At 56.8% G+C, this 11,471-nt stretch overlaps 1 protein-coding gene across 1 annotated transcript; it reads left to right on the top strand.

The window, feature by feature from the left end:
- The first annotated feature begins 3,391 nt into the window (after positions 1 to 3,391).
- Positions 3,392 to 10,806, top strand: Dusp7 (dual specificity phosphatase 7). The gene is made up of 3 exons (XM_021639881.2): positions 3,392 to 4,106; positions 5,475 to 5,909; positions 8,663 to 10,806. The coding sequence occupies exons 1-3, from the start codon at positions 3,590 to 3,592 to the stop codon at positions 8,968 to 8,970; spliced, it is 1,260 nt and encodes a 419-aa protein (XP_021495556.1). The 5' UTR covers positions 3,392 to 3,589; the 3' UTR covers positions 8,971 to 10,806.
- Positions 10,807 to 11,471: the final 665 nt, after the last annotated feature.

The following is an 11,471-nucleotide window of genomic DNA, read 5'->3' as shown; positions in this document are numbered from 1 at the left end:
TCAAACGTGCCTTGTGGATTCCAGGTAATTAGGGCTGAGACAGGGACAGAGGAAGTAGATAACCATAGATGACACTGGGCATCCAGAGGAAGTTTGTAGGGCTGCTGCTCAGTAGCTGTGATAGAAAGCAGATGGAATGGGGACATCCTAGAAGCTCACAGTGGCTAACCTGGACTGGAAGGCCAGGGGAATATTTTGGACAGGGGCATCTAAGCTGAGATCAAAAAGTAGACAAAGGCTAGGGGCCAAAAACTGTCTGGGGGTGGGGGTTGGGGAGATAATGGGAGAGGAGGTGTTCGAAGTACTGTTTGTTGTCTAACAGTTTCCTCTGAGATTGAAACATTCCATACTGTAGGGAAGTTAATTAAGCAAGAAAGTAAACAACTCAATAGCTTCAGGAAGTCCCTGACACTGATCAGATTCACCAGGCCACACCTTGTCAGAGTAAGCAATAAAAGCTGAGGGTTCCTCTCAGAAGAGCAGAGCCAGACAGCAAAGAAGACTCTTCAAGCCATACATAACAGCTTCCTGGAAGAAGCAGAAACCAGCTGAGCTGTCTGTGAGATGTTTAGAACCACTGAGGCCCTCGGGAAGGACACTCTCCAGCCCGTTGAGCCGCCTTCAAGCTGAGTAGTGTGCTCCAGGTTCCCAGCCTTTGTGAGATGCCACCCATGCTGGGGTAGGCTTTGGTGATGCAGCTGTCTGTCATTTCTGCTCCTGTAAGTGACCCTAATAAAACTTGTGGCTCATCAAGTTGGCCTCTGGTGGTCTCCGTACTTTGGTCTGTCCTGGGCTCCCTATCTGGGGTGACCAGGTGTGTGTTGCCATCTCCTCAGGAATTTCTGTCACATAATGGTGTAAAGGCCTGCAGAGAGCTAAAGTAAATCTACCTGCATACCCCCTTCTGGGGTCTGCTCACCTCAGGGGTGAAGACAGGCATTGCTGGGAGATGCCAGAGAGGCTACATGAAGGGACACCAAGTCCCCATAAAAGCAAACAAAACATCTCTCTCAGGGACCTTCTTACAGTATCTGGGAGGGAGGCTCACAGGTCCCAGAGGTCCACTCAGAACCAAGGCTTGGGAACTGTCCTTCAGTCTGGGTGATGGCATCCCTGACCCTGCCAGCATCTCACAGGCTTCTCCTGCCATCCCTTTGTTCCCACAGTCAGCCTCTCCCCAGGCATCGTCACTCAACCAAACTCTGCTGCTTTCCCCATTCCTATTGCTCATGCCCCTGCCCCTACCCAATTCTCACCGTCCTGCAGGTGTATGTCCCTTTGAGGCACCTAGATGGGAGAGACACCTAGAGAGTGAGACATCAGAAGCCAACAAGAGGAATGGCGGGCCCTCTAGCCTTTCTCTAGAGAATGGGTGCACCCAATAGATGGGCCTTTCAGTTGAGCCATCACAGGGGAGAACCCACTAATTCCCCACTCACATTGCCTGGCCCTCAGAAGCAAGCATTCCTGCACACAGTGGGACCTGGCTTTACCTGAGGACAGTGGGAGACTCGTGTCAATGTGACTCTGGCCTGTCCCTCTGGGAATGTCTCCCTGACAGCGTGTTAGTAAATCATGGACTCATGTGAGGAGAAGCTACAGCCCAATCTTTCTCCTCTAGAAAAGAGTCTCTGGATTTGATTCCCAGCATGGCATGGTGGCTCACAACCATCTGTAATTCTAGTTACAGGGGATCCCATGCCCTCTTCTGGCATCTGTGGGCATCAGGTACCCACGTGACACATGGACATACAAGTAGATAAAATACTTAAATGCCTTTAATCCCTGAAAGACACCAGGCGATCTCTGAGTTCCCTGCCAGCCTGGGCCACAGAGCAAGACTACAGAGAAACCCTGTCTGGAAAAAACAAATAAAAAGGCATGCATCATCACTGTCCTCCTGAATTAACCCTTACCCTGGCAAGACTAAGGCCAAGAAGGGAGAACCATACTCAGAATATACCACACATGAGCAACTGGCAGGACAGACTGGGTCTTGGCACTTGGACTCCGAAATTCTGTCTCCAAGCAGTGTCCGGCGACCTCAGGACAGTACTCCCAACAGGGCCGCTCCTCCTACAACACCCTCTCTGGCTGCCCTGCTGTGACCTTTCCGAGAGCGAATGTAGAAGGCTCCTGCAGCTGAGAGGAAACCCTTCAAGTGGGAGCTGGAGCCAGAAACTACAGCCCGACCTGACACCACAGACCACATCTGGGGTCGGGGACAAGGTGGCTCAGAGTTGACTGGGCGGGGACAGAGTGAGGGGCGAAGCTTCCAGTTGGGCAACCCTGCGGGGCAAGAGAAACGCACCCGGGGCTCGGAAGGAACGACTCCCTCCAAGGAAAGACCAACTCGGGTCCGGTCAGGAACGCGCGGTCGGCCCTGCGCACGCGCGCCGCCGGGGTCCAGCCGCTTTGTTTCAGCCCTACCTGCGGATCGATTTACCTCCTCAGCCCCGCCCGCCCGGGAGCCTCCAGACCACGCTGGGCGAGACCCCGCCCACTGCCAGCTGGGCGGGCCCGCCGCGGGCCCCGCCTCCTTTCCCCATCGCCTCTCCCGGCGGTGATTGGCTCTCTGCGGCGCGCGGGCCCGCCCACCGCGAAAGTTGATTGGTGCGCGGAGGGAGAGGTAGGTGAAGGAAATCTGATTATGGAGCGCCTTCCCCCTCCTACCCGCCCCAGTGGGAAAGTCACGTGGCGCTTCACTCCGCGCTAGTCACCGCCGCACTCGTAAAAGCCTTCTTAAAGAGCCCTTACCCCGGGATGGCCCAGCTCTGACAGCGGTGCTTGAACCACCCTACCCTCGAGTCACTCAGGTGGCGGTTCCCCAAGCAGACCCTCCAACCCGGGCCTGGAACCTACGGCCCCCGGGGGGAACGGTGCGGCCGTCACCTAAAACCGTGACCGCCCGGCACAGAACACGACACGTAGTAGGAATGCACTTTCCATTTGTTGAATGGACGCGGCCAGAGGAATGAATGAGGTTCACGGACTAGAGGAGCGAAGATCGGCTCTGGGTGACCGCACCCCCCCCAACACACACACACACACACACACACACACACACACACACACACCAGTCCTGGAGAAACTCTGCTTCTGTAAAGTGTTGGGTGGGGTCCCGGCGCAGCCTTCCTGCAGGGCGCAGATCTAGGCGCTCGGCCGCGGGGCACGCGCGAGGTCGCCGGTCGGGGGACCCCGTAGGGACGCGGCAGCCGGGTCCCGGCTAGGCGGGACCGCGGGAGCCGGCCGGGGGCGCTCCCGCGCAGCCTGCGGGGGAGGGGCTGCGGAGGCGCGGTGCCTTTAAGCCCGGGCGCCGGCCTCGCGGCCCCGCCTCCCGGAGGACGCCCGGGCGCGCGGCCGCGGGAGCCGCGGTTTAATTGGGGCTGTCAGGCCGCTGCACGCGCGGAGGGCCGGCCGGGCGGGACTGAGGCCGGAGGCTGGGAGGCCGGGGCGGCCGGGGCGGCGGGCGCGCGGCTCGGCGGGAGGCGGGCGCCCGGAGACGCGGCTGGGGCCAGCGCGGCCGGGGGGGCGCCGTCCCAGGGCTGGCTTGCCCGGCCCCGGCCCCGGCCCCAGCCCCGGGCTCCCCATGAAAAACCAGCTCCGCGGGCCCCCAGTGCGGGCGCACATGTCGGCTTCGGGGGCGGCGGCGGCTGGGGGCACCCGGGCGGGATCGGAGCCCGGTGCGGGATCTGGGTCCGGCGCTGGCATCGGAGCGGGAGCCACGACGGGAGCGGGGGCCATGCCCTGCAAGAGCGCCGAGTGGCTGCAGGAGGAGCTGGAGGCGCGCGGTGGCGCGTCCCTGCTGCTGCTGGATTGCCGGCCGCACGAGCTCTTCGAGTCGTCGCACATCGAGACGGCCATCAACCTGGCCATCCCGGGTCTCATGCTGCGCCGCCTGCGCAAAGGCAACCTGCCCATCCGCTCCATCATTCCCAACCATGCCGACAAGGAGCGCTTCGCCACGCGCTGCAAGGCGGCCACCGTGCTGCTCTACGACGAGGCCACGGCTGAGTGGCAGCCCGAGCCCGGCGCTCCCGCCTCTGTTCTCGGCCTGCTCCTGCAGAAGCTGCGAGACGATGGCTGCCAGGCCTACTACCTCCAAGGTGAGGGCAGAACCAGGACCCCAGACGGCATAGGGGCCGCGCCGCTGCTCCCTGGCGCCCTCGTTGAAGGCGGTTTCCTTTCCGCTCGCTTGGCCAGGCCGGGCGCCACGTCGCCCCTGGCCCGAATCCGCCCTTCTGGGAGCCGTCCCCCAAGGTGTGGGTTTAGCCAGGCACAAGGGACCCAATCTCTGTCCTCTTTCTCGGCACGTTTCGGTGACTGAAACAAACTTTTCCGTTCCTATTTATTTATTTTTTCCCCGTTGATGGGAGACAACAGCGCACAGGCTCCGGCTGAGCTCCGAGGAGGAGGGGAGAGAGCGCTGCTGGAACCCAGGAAGGAGCAGGGCCCATAAGCTTCGCCTGGAATTTGTGTCATTAGAATGCTAGGGTCGGGAAGGTACCTTCCACCCACCCTCCTGTGCTTCAGGGGGGCCCGCTTAGGTTGGTTTCTCTGGGATCCCAGGATTGCGGCTTCTTGGAAGCACTTGGGCAGGATGTGGCCTAGGTGTGTGTGTGTGGTGGGGGTGGGGATGGTCTTCAGTCCGCTGTCCCTAAGTTTATTGAAGGGGAGGCAGGCAGGCAGGCAGGGGGGCTGGCTAGTGGCTGCAGCCGGTGTTTGCAATTAACATTCCAAAATGGCCTCTTGCTGGCAGCAGACAGGCAGGCGGGGAGGGGAGGGGAGTCCTGCGGCACCCTCGGGTGCCGCAGGGCCATGCCTAGCTACATGATGCTTCTTGTCTCCTCTGTCCTCGTGTAGCCCCCGTGGCCCCTCTCTTTAGGTCACATGCTGTGCGCGCGGGGGTGGGGGTGGGGGTCGTTGCTTGTGCTAAAAGGAAGGGTTCCAGAGAAAAGTGGACCGCTAGTACCCATGTCCCCTTCTTGCTGGGGGAAAGGACCACCGGTGTCTTCACACCACCCTAAGTGTGGGCGCCTGGGCTCTCTGCCTCTTATTGGCCCATGTGCGTTCTGGCCCCCCTGGCTTGGAATAGGGTTTTGTTGACCTACAGGTGTTGGCCTGAGATGGGCTTGTTGGCCGGCCTTCTGCCCATCAGCCACTGCTGAGCACCCAGGTGTGTTAAGTGTATGTGGTAGTTACAGAAGAGAAATGCGCCGGGACTCGTCCTCAGGTGCTCTCTACCAAGTGGAAATGGCCAGTGTCCCTTACGAGTTACGAGAAAGGGCTCAAGGTTTAGGCCTCAGTCTCCTTATCTGTGAGGTGGTGACTGAATGGCAGGAGCAGGAGTGGGTCCACGTGTACCGTGTTTGACGTGGGCATGTTGTGGCCTTTGTCATGGGGAGCCCTGACTATTCATAGTCTTTTGTGGCCCTTTTGGACTCACCAGAACCCCCATCTTGCCCTGGCCACAGGTGGTTTCAACAAGTTCCAGACGGAATATTCAGAGCATTGTGAGACTAACGTGGACAGCTCGTCCTCCCCGAGCGGCTCGCCACCCACCTCCGTGCTGGGCCTGGGGGGCCTACGCATCAGCTCTGACTGCTCAGATGGGGAGTCAGACAGAGAGCTGCCCAGCAGTGCCACTGAGTCGGATGGCAGCCCCGTGCCGTCCAGCCAGCCAGCCTTTCCAGTCCAGATCCTGCCCTACCTCTACCTCGGCTGTGCCAAGGACTCTACCAACCTGGATGTACTTGGCAAGTACGGCATCAAATATATCCTCAATGTCACACCCAACCTGCCCAATGCCTTTGAGCACGGTGGTGAGTTCACCTACAAGCAGATCCCCATCTCTGACCATTGGAGCCAGAACCTCTCTCAGTTCTTCCCCGAGGCCATCAGCTTCATTGGTAGGTGTCTTTGTCTGGGCAGAGTGGGGGGGTAGGTAAGGCGAGGCGTGTGAGGGACGACGGGTGTCGCCCCTGCCCAGCTGGGTACCTCCGGGCCTGTCGAGACCTGTGTGTGCTCTGCATGTGCTGGCGTGTGCCCGTGGGTGTACCATGCTTGCTGTGAGTCACGGAGTCCCTCGGGCCCCTCTACCTGTTAGGACCTGAGCAGGCCCCTGAATCAATCCTGGACTCCCCCAGCTCTCAGTACCTCTTGAGCTCTCTGTGGTCCAGCCTGTGTTTTTCTGGCTTTGCTGTAGTTTTGGAGCACAGCAAGCTGGAACATCACAGCTCACAGACTCCCACGGGTCTCACTTGCTCCACATCACGCCTCGGCACATGTGTTTCTCCAGGATGGGGCTGTCACGATGCCTCTTTGGGCTATATTGTGGATCTGAAAAAGCTACAAGGTAGACCCGGGAGCCAGACTGACCCCAAACTGTCAGCTTTGGACATGGGATGCCCCTAAGGGCCTCTGTGGGATCCAGATGCTGCCTACATAGAAAGGTAGAGGCAGCTTGAGGAAGGCCTCTGTCCCCGACCTCGGCTGACTCAGGCAACCCCTCCTGCTTCCTCCTTGGCCAGCTGGCCTGGAGGTCATCTCTTCTGGCCTGGAGTCTTACCCAGGCGGCCAGGAAAGGACACAGGCTCAGGATAAACATAAAACCCTGTGCTCTCTGAGCTTCTGTGTCTGCCCAGGCTCCCTTGTCAGGATGAGGGAGGACCTGGGCAGTGTTTTCCAGATTGATGGCCACTGTGTCCAGCTGAGGGCGTTTGGTGTCAGCTGGGCTGGGCTAACTTTAACAACAGGAAGTGGGAGGCTTCCCCGCCTCATCCGCTTACTGGGAACCAAAACTAGGTGCCTGGGCTGGGAGGAAGGAAGGAAGCTGAGGTCTGGGGGAGGGTTTGCCCAGCGCTTCCAGCCCTGCCCCAGGAGACAGAGCCAACTCTGGGGGTGCTGCCTCAGCATTTGGGCTCCCACATAAAGGAAGGGTACAGAGAGAGGGACCCCAGGCTGCTCAGGACCAATCCCTGGTTTGTGGATGGTTTTATTTTTGAAAGCTCTCCTCCATTTCTGGAAAGAAACAAGGAAACAACCGGGTGCAGGGGTGAAAGGGAAGGTTCCAGTAAAGGGCAAGTGAAGGAATTGAGGCCCCAGCCTCCCATTAGGACTCAGTGAGACAGGATTGAGCCTCAGTCCGAAAGCTCTGAAGAAAGGTTTCCATGTGGGTCATCTGGGAGTGAGCTTACTGTGTTCCCCTGGGGGCCTTTCCCTTCACCTCTTAACGAAATTTCAAAGTCAGACCACTTGACTCCTTACAGAGCTACATCTGTCACCTCTCTTGCTGACCCTGCCCCTGGTCCCAGAGCCATTGGGCCAGCCTGTCAGTTCTACTGTTTGCTTAGGTGTAGGTTCATCCCTCAGATGAACAGGGGTGATGAGAAGCATGGCCAGGCCAGAGACAGTAAAGAATAAAGAAGGTGTCTGAGAGCATCAGCTACCTACTGTGTGTCTGGTTCCCAGGAGGCTTGGAGGCAGGGGTCCTAAGGACTGTCTCTTGTTAGCTCACATCCATAGCAGCTGTGATACAGAAAGAAGCAGCTGCTGTGAGGTCTAGGCCAGAAGGTCCCAGGGACACTGTTCAGTACCTCCGTCAATAGAGTTCATACTGTGTCTCAGGCAGAGGTGCCTTTTGGTGGTCCTGGAGGAGGCTGGAAGGATGCAGGAAGGAAAGGGGACTGGTTGTGGCAGGAAATGTCATTCTCATCCTTGGGTGTTCAGGAGCTACTGTTAAGACCTAGGGCACTGAGTGAGTAGAGTTCATGGCCGGGCCTGGCCTAGATGCCCACTTCTTTTCACAGGTGCCTGCCCCAAGCCCACATCCCAGGATGTGGGGACAGGTGCTGAGTAGCAGGACCATCTGTGTGCATTTGTCACTTTGTTTTTGCATCTGTTTTCACATTGACACAATGGGCTTTCTGGCTGTGTGGTGCCATCAGGAGGATTTGGGTAACACCCTCCGTACCACCTGTGGCCACGGCGAGGGTAGCAGTGATCCCAGTGGTGACAATAATTTGTGCCTGGTGAACCCTTTCTTCCTTGGCTCAGATCCCTACAGAGAGACCGAGAATAGCCAGAGGGGGGTAGCGGACACCTGTGATCAGCACTCTGGGAGGCAGAGGCAGGCGGGTCTCTGAGGGCAGCCTGGTCTACAGAGTGAGTTCCAGGACAGCCAGGCTGCACAGAGAAACTGTCTCTCTAAAGTCAGGCTGCATAGAGGAGGTCCCCGAAGCACCCTGGTAGTCAAACTCGGTTTTAGCATGGTGTTACTCTTTATCCACCCGATCTGTGCTGGGCTTTATTAGGCCCTTCAGGCATGTGTCTGTGCACAGCCAGATCCAGCCGCTGGGCTGTCCTCCGTGCCTCCAGCCTTCTGTTTTTATTTTATTTAATGTCTTTTTTTTTGGGGGGGGGTAGGATTTCAAGACAGGGTTTCTCTACGTAGCCTCGGCTGTCCTGGGCTGGATTTGTAGATCAGGCTGGCCTCGAACTCACAGAGATCCTCCTGCCTCTGCCTCCCTGACTGCTGGGATCACAGGCATGCGCCACCGTGCCCAGCTTGGCCTCAGGCCTTCTGCTGTGACCCATCTGCCCACCTGTTCCCTGGAGGTTCCTTGGAGATGACTGTACGCTAACCTGTGTCCCTGTGTTGCAGATGAAGCCCGCTCCAAGAAGTGCGGTGTTTTGGTGCACTGCCTAGCAGGCATCAGCCGTTCAGTGACAGTTACTGTAGCCTACCTGATGCAAAAGATGAACCTGTCCCTCAACGACGCCTATGACTTCGTTAAGAGGAAAAAATCTAACATCTCGCCCAACTTCAACTTCATGGGGCAGCTGCTGGACTTTGAGCGGACGCTGGGGCTCAGCAGCCCATGCGACAACCATACGCCCAGTGAACAGCTCTACTTCTCCACACCCACCAACCATAACCTGTTCCCGATCAACACACTCGAGTCCACGTGAGGCCTGACACGCTAGCGGGCGCAGCGCCAGGGTCTCCCAGCTCTCCACAGGGTCTGGTGGGGACCCCTCACCTGCTGCCTCCTGGGCCTGAAGAACCCACAGATGTCACCTGTGTCCAGAGAACCAGGCTGAGCAGTGGCTAAGCTCCCGTGCCATCCTGGGCAGGGCCCACAGCAAGGCCGCTTGAGGCAGCACTTGCCGGAGTGGCTTCAGCTTTCCAGACATGTGTTGCTGAAGTGAGCATTGCCCTCGGCTCTCAGACTGGTGGCTTGGGATCCAGCGGGGCCTTGTCTCTGCCCTAGGACATCCATTCTGCTGATGGCCAGCTGTTCTGGCTATTTTTAAAGACATATCCACAGACCTGAGTTTACTACTTTTGGCAGGTAAATCCAAGCTCCCTGGAGCAGAGAGTGTTAAAGCTCTTCTTGATTTTTCTTTTTCTTTTTTTTTTTTTTTTTTTTTTTTTAACGAAAAGTGTTCTTTTTCAGGCTAAATGCAACAGTGGATTGTATAAACCAATATTTCACCCATTTCTTAATCTGCAAGAGGGAGAGAGAGAGAGAAAGATGTGTTCTCAATTTCAATTCTTCTTTCAAAAAGCAACCATTGTTGTATTTTCTTTTGTTTTCAATGGAAAAGACAAACCGCATGTTCTTGACCAAATGCATTTTGCACATGTGTGAAGCCTCTTCTTTCCCTGCAGGCCATTCTTGAAGCAGGGGTTGGGTTGTTGCTCTTCAGGCATCAGGACCCCTGGTTATACCATCTTTTATCTGTGGCCCGGCCCAGCCCAGTGCCGCATTTGCGTGGGCCAGTTGCTATAAGTTGTGCTTGGTGGGCGCTGGTGGTCCTTGCATTGTCTGCCCTCCTGCCAACCTTCTGAGAGTCCTGCAGACCTCTCCGAGGCGGAACATGGTGGTTCTCCCCTGCCCGCTAGAGGTGGTGCTACAGGGGAATGCCAAACGCAGTAGCATTAGCCGTCTGGGCTCAGCCTGTAAGAGGGCTGGGCTCTGGCCCTTTTCCAGATTACCCACCACTTCTGTGGTCATCTCTGTCTCTTAACTGGGAGTAGAGGCCCCACGGTGCCCGATTAAAGCATAAAGCAGGACACGGCCCTGCTTTCCCAGTCATTTCCCCTCATCTTAAGTGTGGCTTCCATCTCCTCCTACTTCCAGTCCCCTTGTCCAGGGGTACACCTACCCTGACCTGCGTTGCCATGCCTTTGACCTGCAGGCAACTTCCACCTGTTGGGCTGGGGCAGGCGGGGCAGGGACAGGCCAGTGGGAGTGTGAGGCTCTGTCTGCCACCCCAGTATCCATAGGACAAAGCCACAGGTTTCATAATGTTCCTCCAGTTTTATTGCTTCTCTAGCCGTGGTTCTTAGCAGGCACCAAGAGAAATGGAAAGGGAGACTGCTGGGGTCCTAATGGGAGCAGCGCCGCAGTGGGCAGTGACTGAGGACGCAGAAACTCCACCCTACCGCATATTACCTCACAGGGGTGGTTTTCAGGGATTCTTTAGGGCAGCAGAACAAAATCTTGACACAGCTGAGAAATTGGCAAAAGACTCCATGCTGTACATGGTATGCCCCACCCCGTCTCTCTCTCTCTCTCTCATTTTTAAAAAGAAAGTCCAGAAAGATGGATCAGAGTGTAAATGAGGAAATAGCAAGAGGGTGGCCAGTTTTGCTTTAAGATCTTATGAAGGAAAGTTTGTGACCCTACATATATATATATATATATATCTATACATAAGTACGTACATACACACACACATATCCCGAGCCAACGACGGGACTTTGTTTATATTGCAAATAAATATTATTTTTTCTTTAAATGGGGTCCTGGTGTTCAATAAGGGCCTGGGGAGGTGAGACGGGAGCAGTGCTGCCTGTGTCTGTAGGACTGGGCCGCATCTTGCTTCCAGGGGGTGCTCAGATAAAAGAAGTAGCGGCTAGGGTTTCTGGGTGAAGAGCCAAGCAGTGGCCGTGCATGCCTTTAACCCCAGCACTCAGAGGCAAGCAGATCTCTGTTTGAGGCTAGCCTGGTGTACAGAGCAAGTTCAGGACAACCAGGGCTACAAAGAGACCCTGTCTGAAAAAACTAAACAGAGCCAAGCTTACTGAGACACTGTTAGGCATGGTGAGCACGTGTTTTCTGGTGAGGGTGTGGGCATGCTGGGGACAGTAGGAAGTGGTGTGCGCCTCCGTTGGGCTCCCACTAACAGGCTGGAAGCAAGAAAACGGCTCTGGTGAGTAAGGACCACACCACAGTGGACAACATCCCGAGTGGAGTTGCCTGCATCGGGTGGACGCAGGTGAGGGCAGCTTCACCTCTTGCAGGATTTCATCGTGTTGTCCTGGTTCTTCTCTGACCCCATCTCATTACTGCCCCGAATCACAGAGCACCAGAGCAATCGCCACCCTTGGCCTATGACAGAGAGAGGCCAGTTTCTGCCACCCTAGGTGGCTCAGCTGTCTGCTGTGACTGGCAGCCTGAATT

Source organism: Meriones unguiculatus, chromosome 6 (assembly GCF_030254825.1).
Source record: "Meriones unguiculatus strain TT.TT164.6M chromosome 6, Bangor_MerUng_6.1, whole genome shotgun sequence".
Classification (NCBI taxonomy): Eukaryota; Metazoa; Chordata; class Mammalia; order Rodentia; family Muridae; genus Meriones; species Meriones unguiculatus.
This window is presented reverse-complemented; position numbering and strand designations above follow the sequence as displayed.

What these genes read in the sequence shown, in the direction of transcription:
- Dusp7 (XM_021639881.2), top strand. Translation starts at nt 3,590, where the DNA reads ATGAAAAACCAGCTCCGCGGGCCCCCAGTGCGGGCGCACATGTCGGCT. An exon ending in CCAGGCCTACTACCTCCAAG is followed by an intron (nt 4,107 to 5,474) that starts GTGAGGGCAGAA and finishes CCCTGGCCACAG; the next exon opens with GTGGTTTCAACAAGTTCCAG. An exon ending in CGAGGCCATCAGCTTCATTG is followed by an intron (nt 5,910 to 8,662) that starts GTAGGTGTCTTT and finishes CCTGTGTTGCAG; the next exon opens with ATGAAGCCCGCTCCAAGAAG.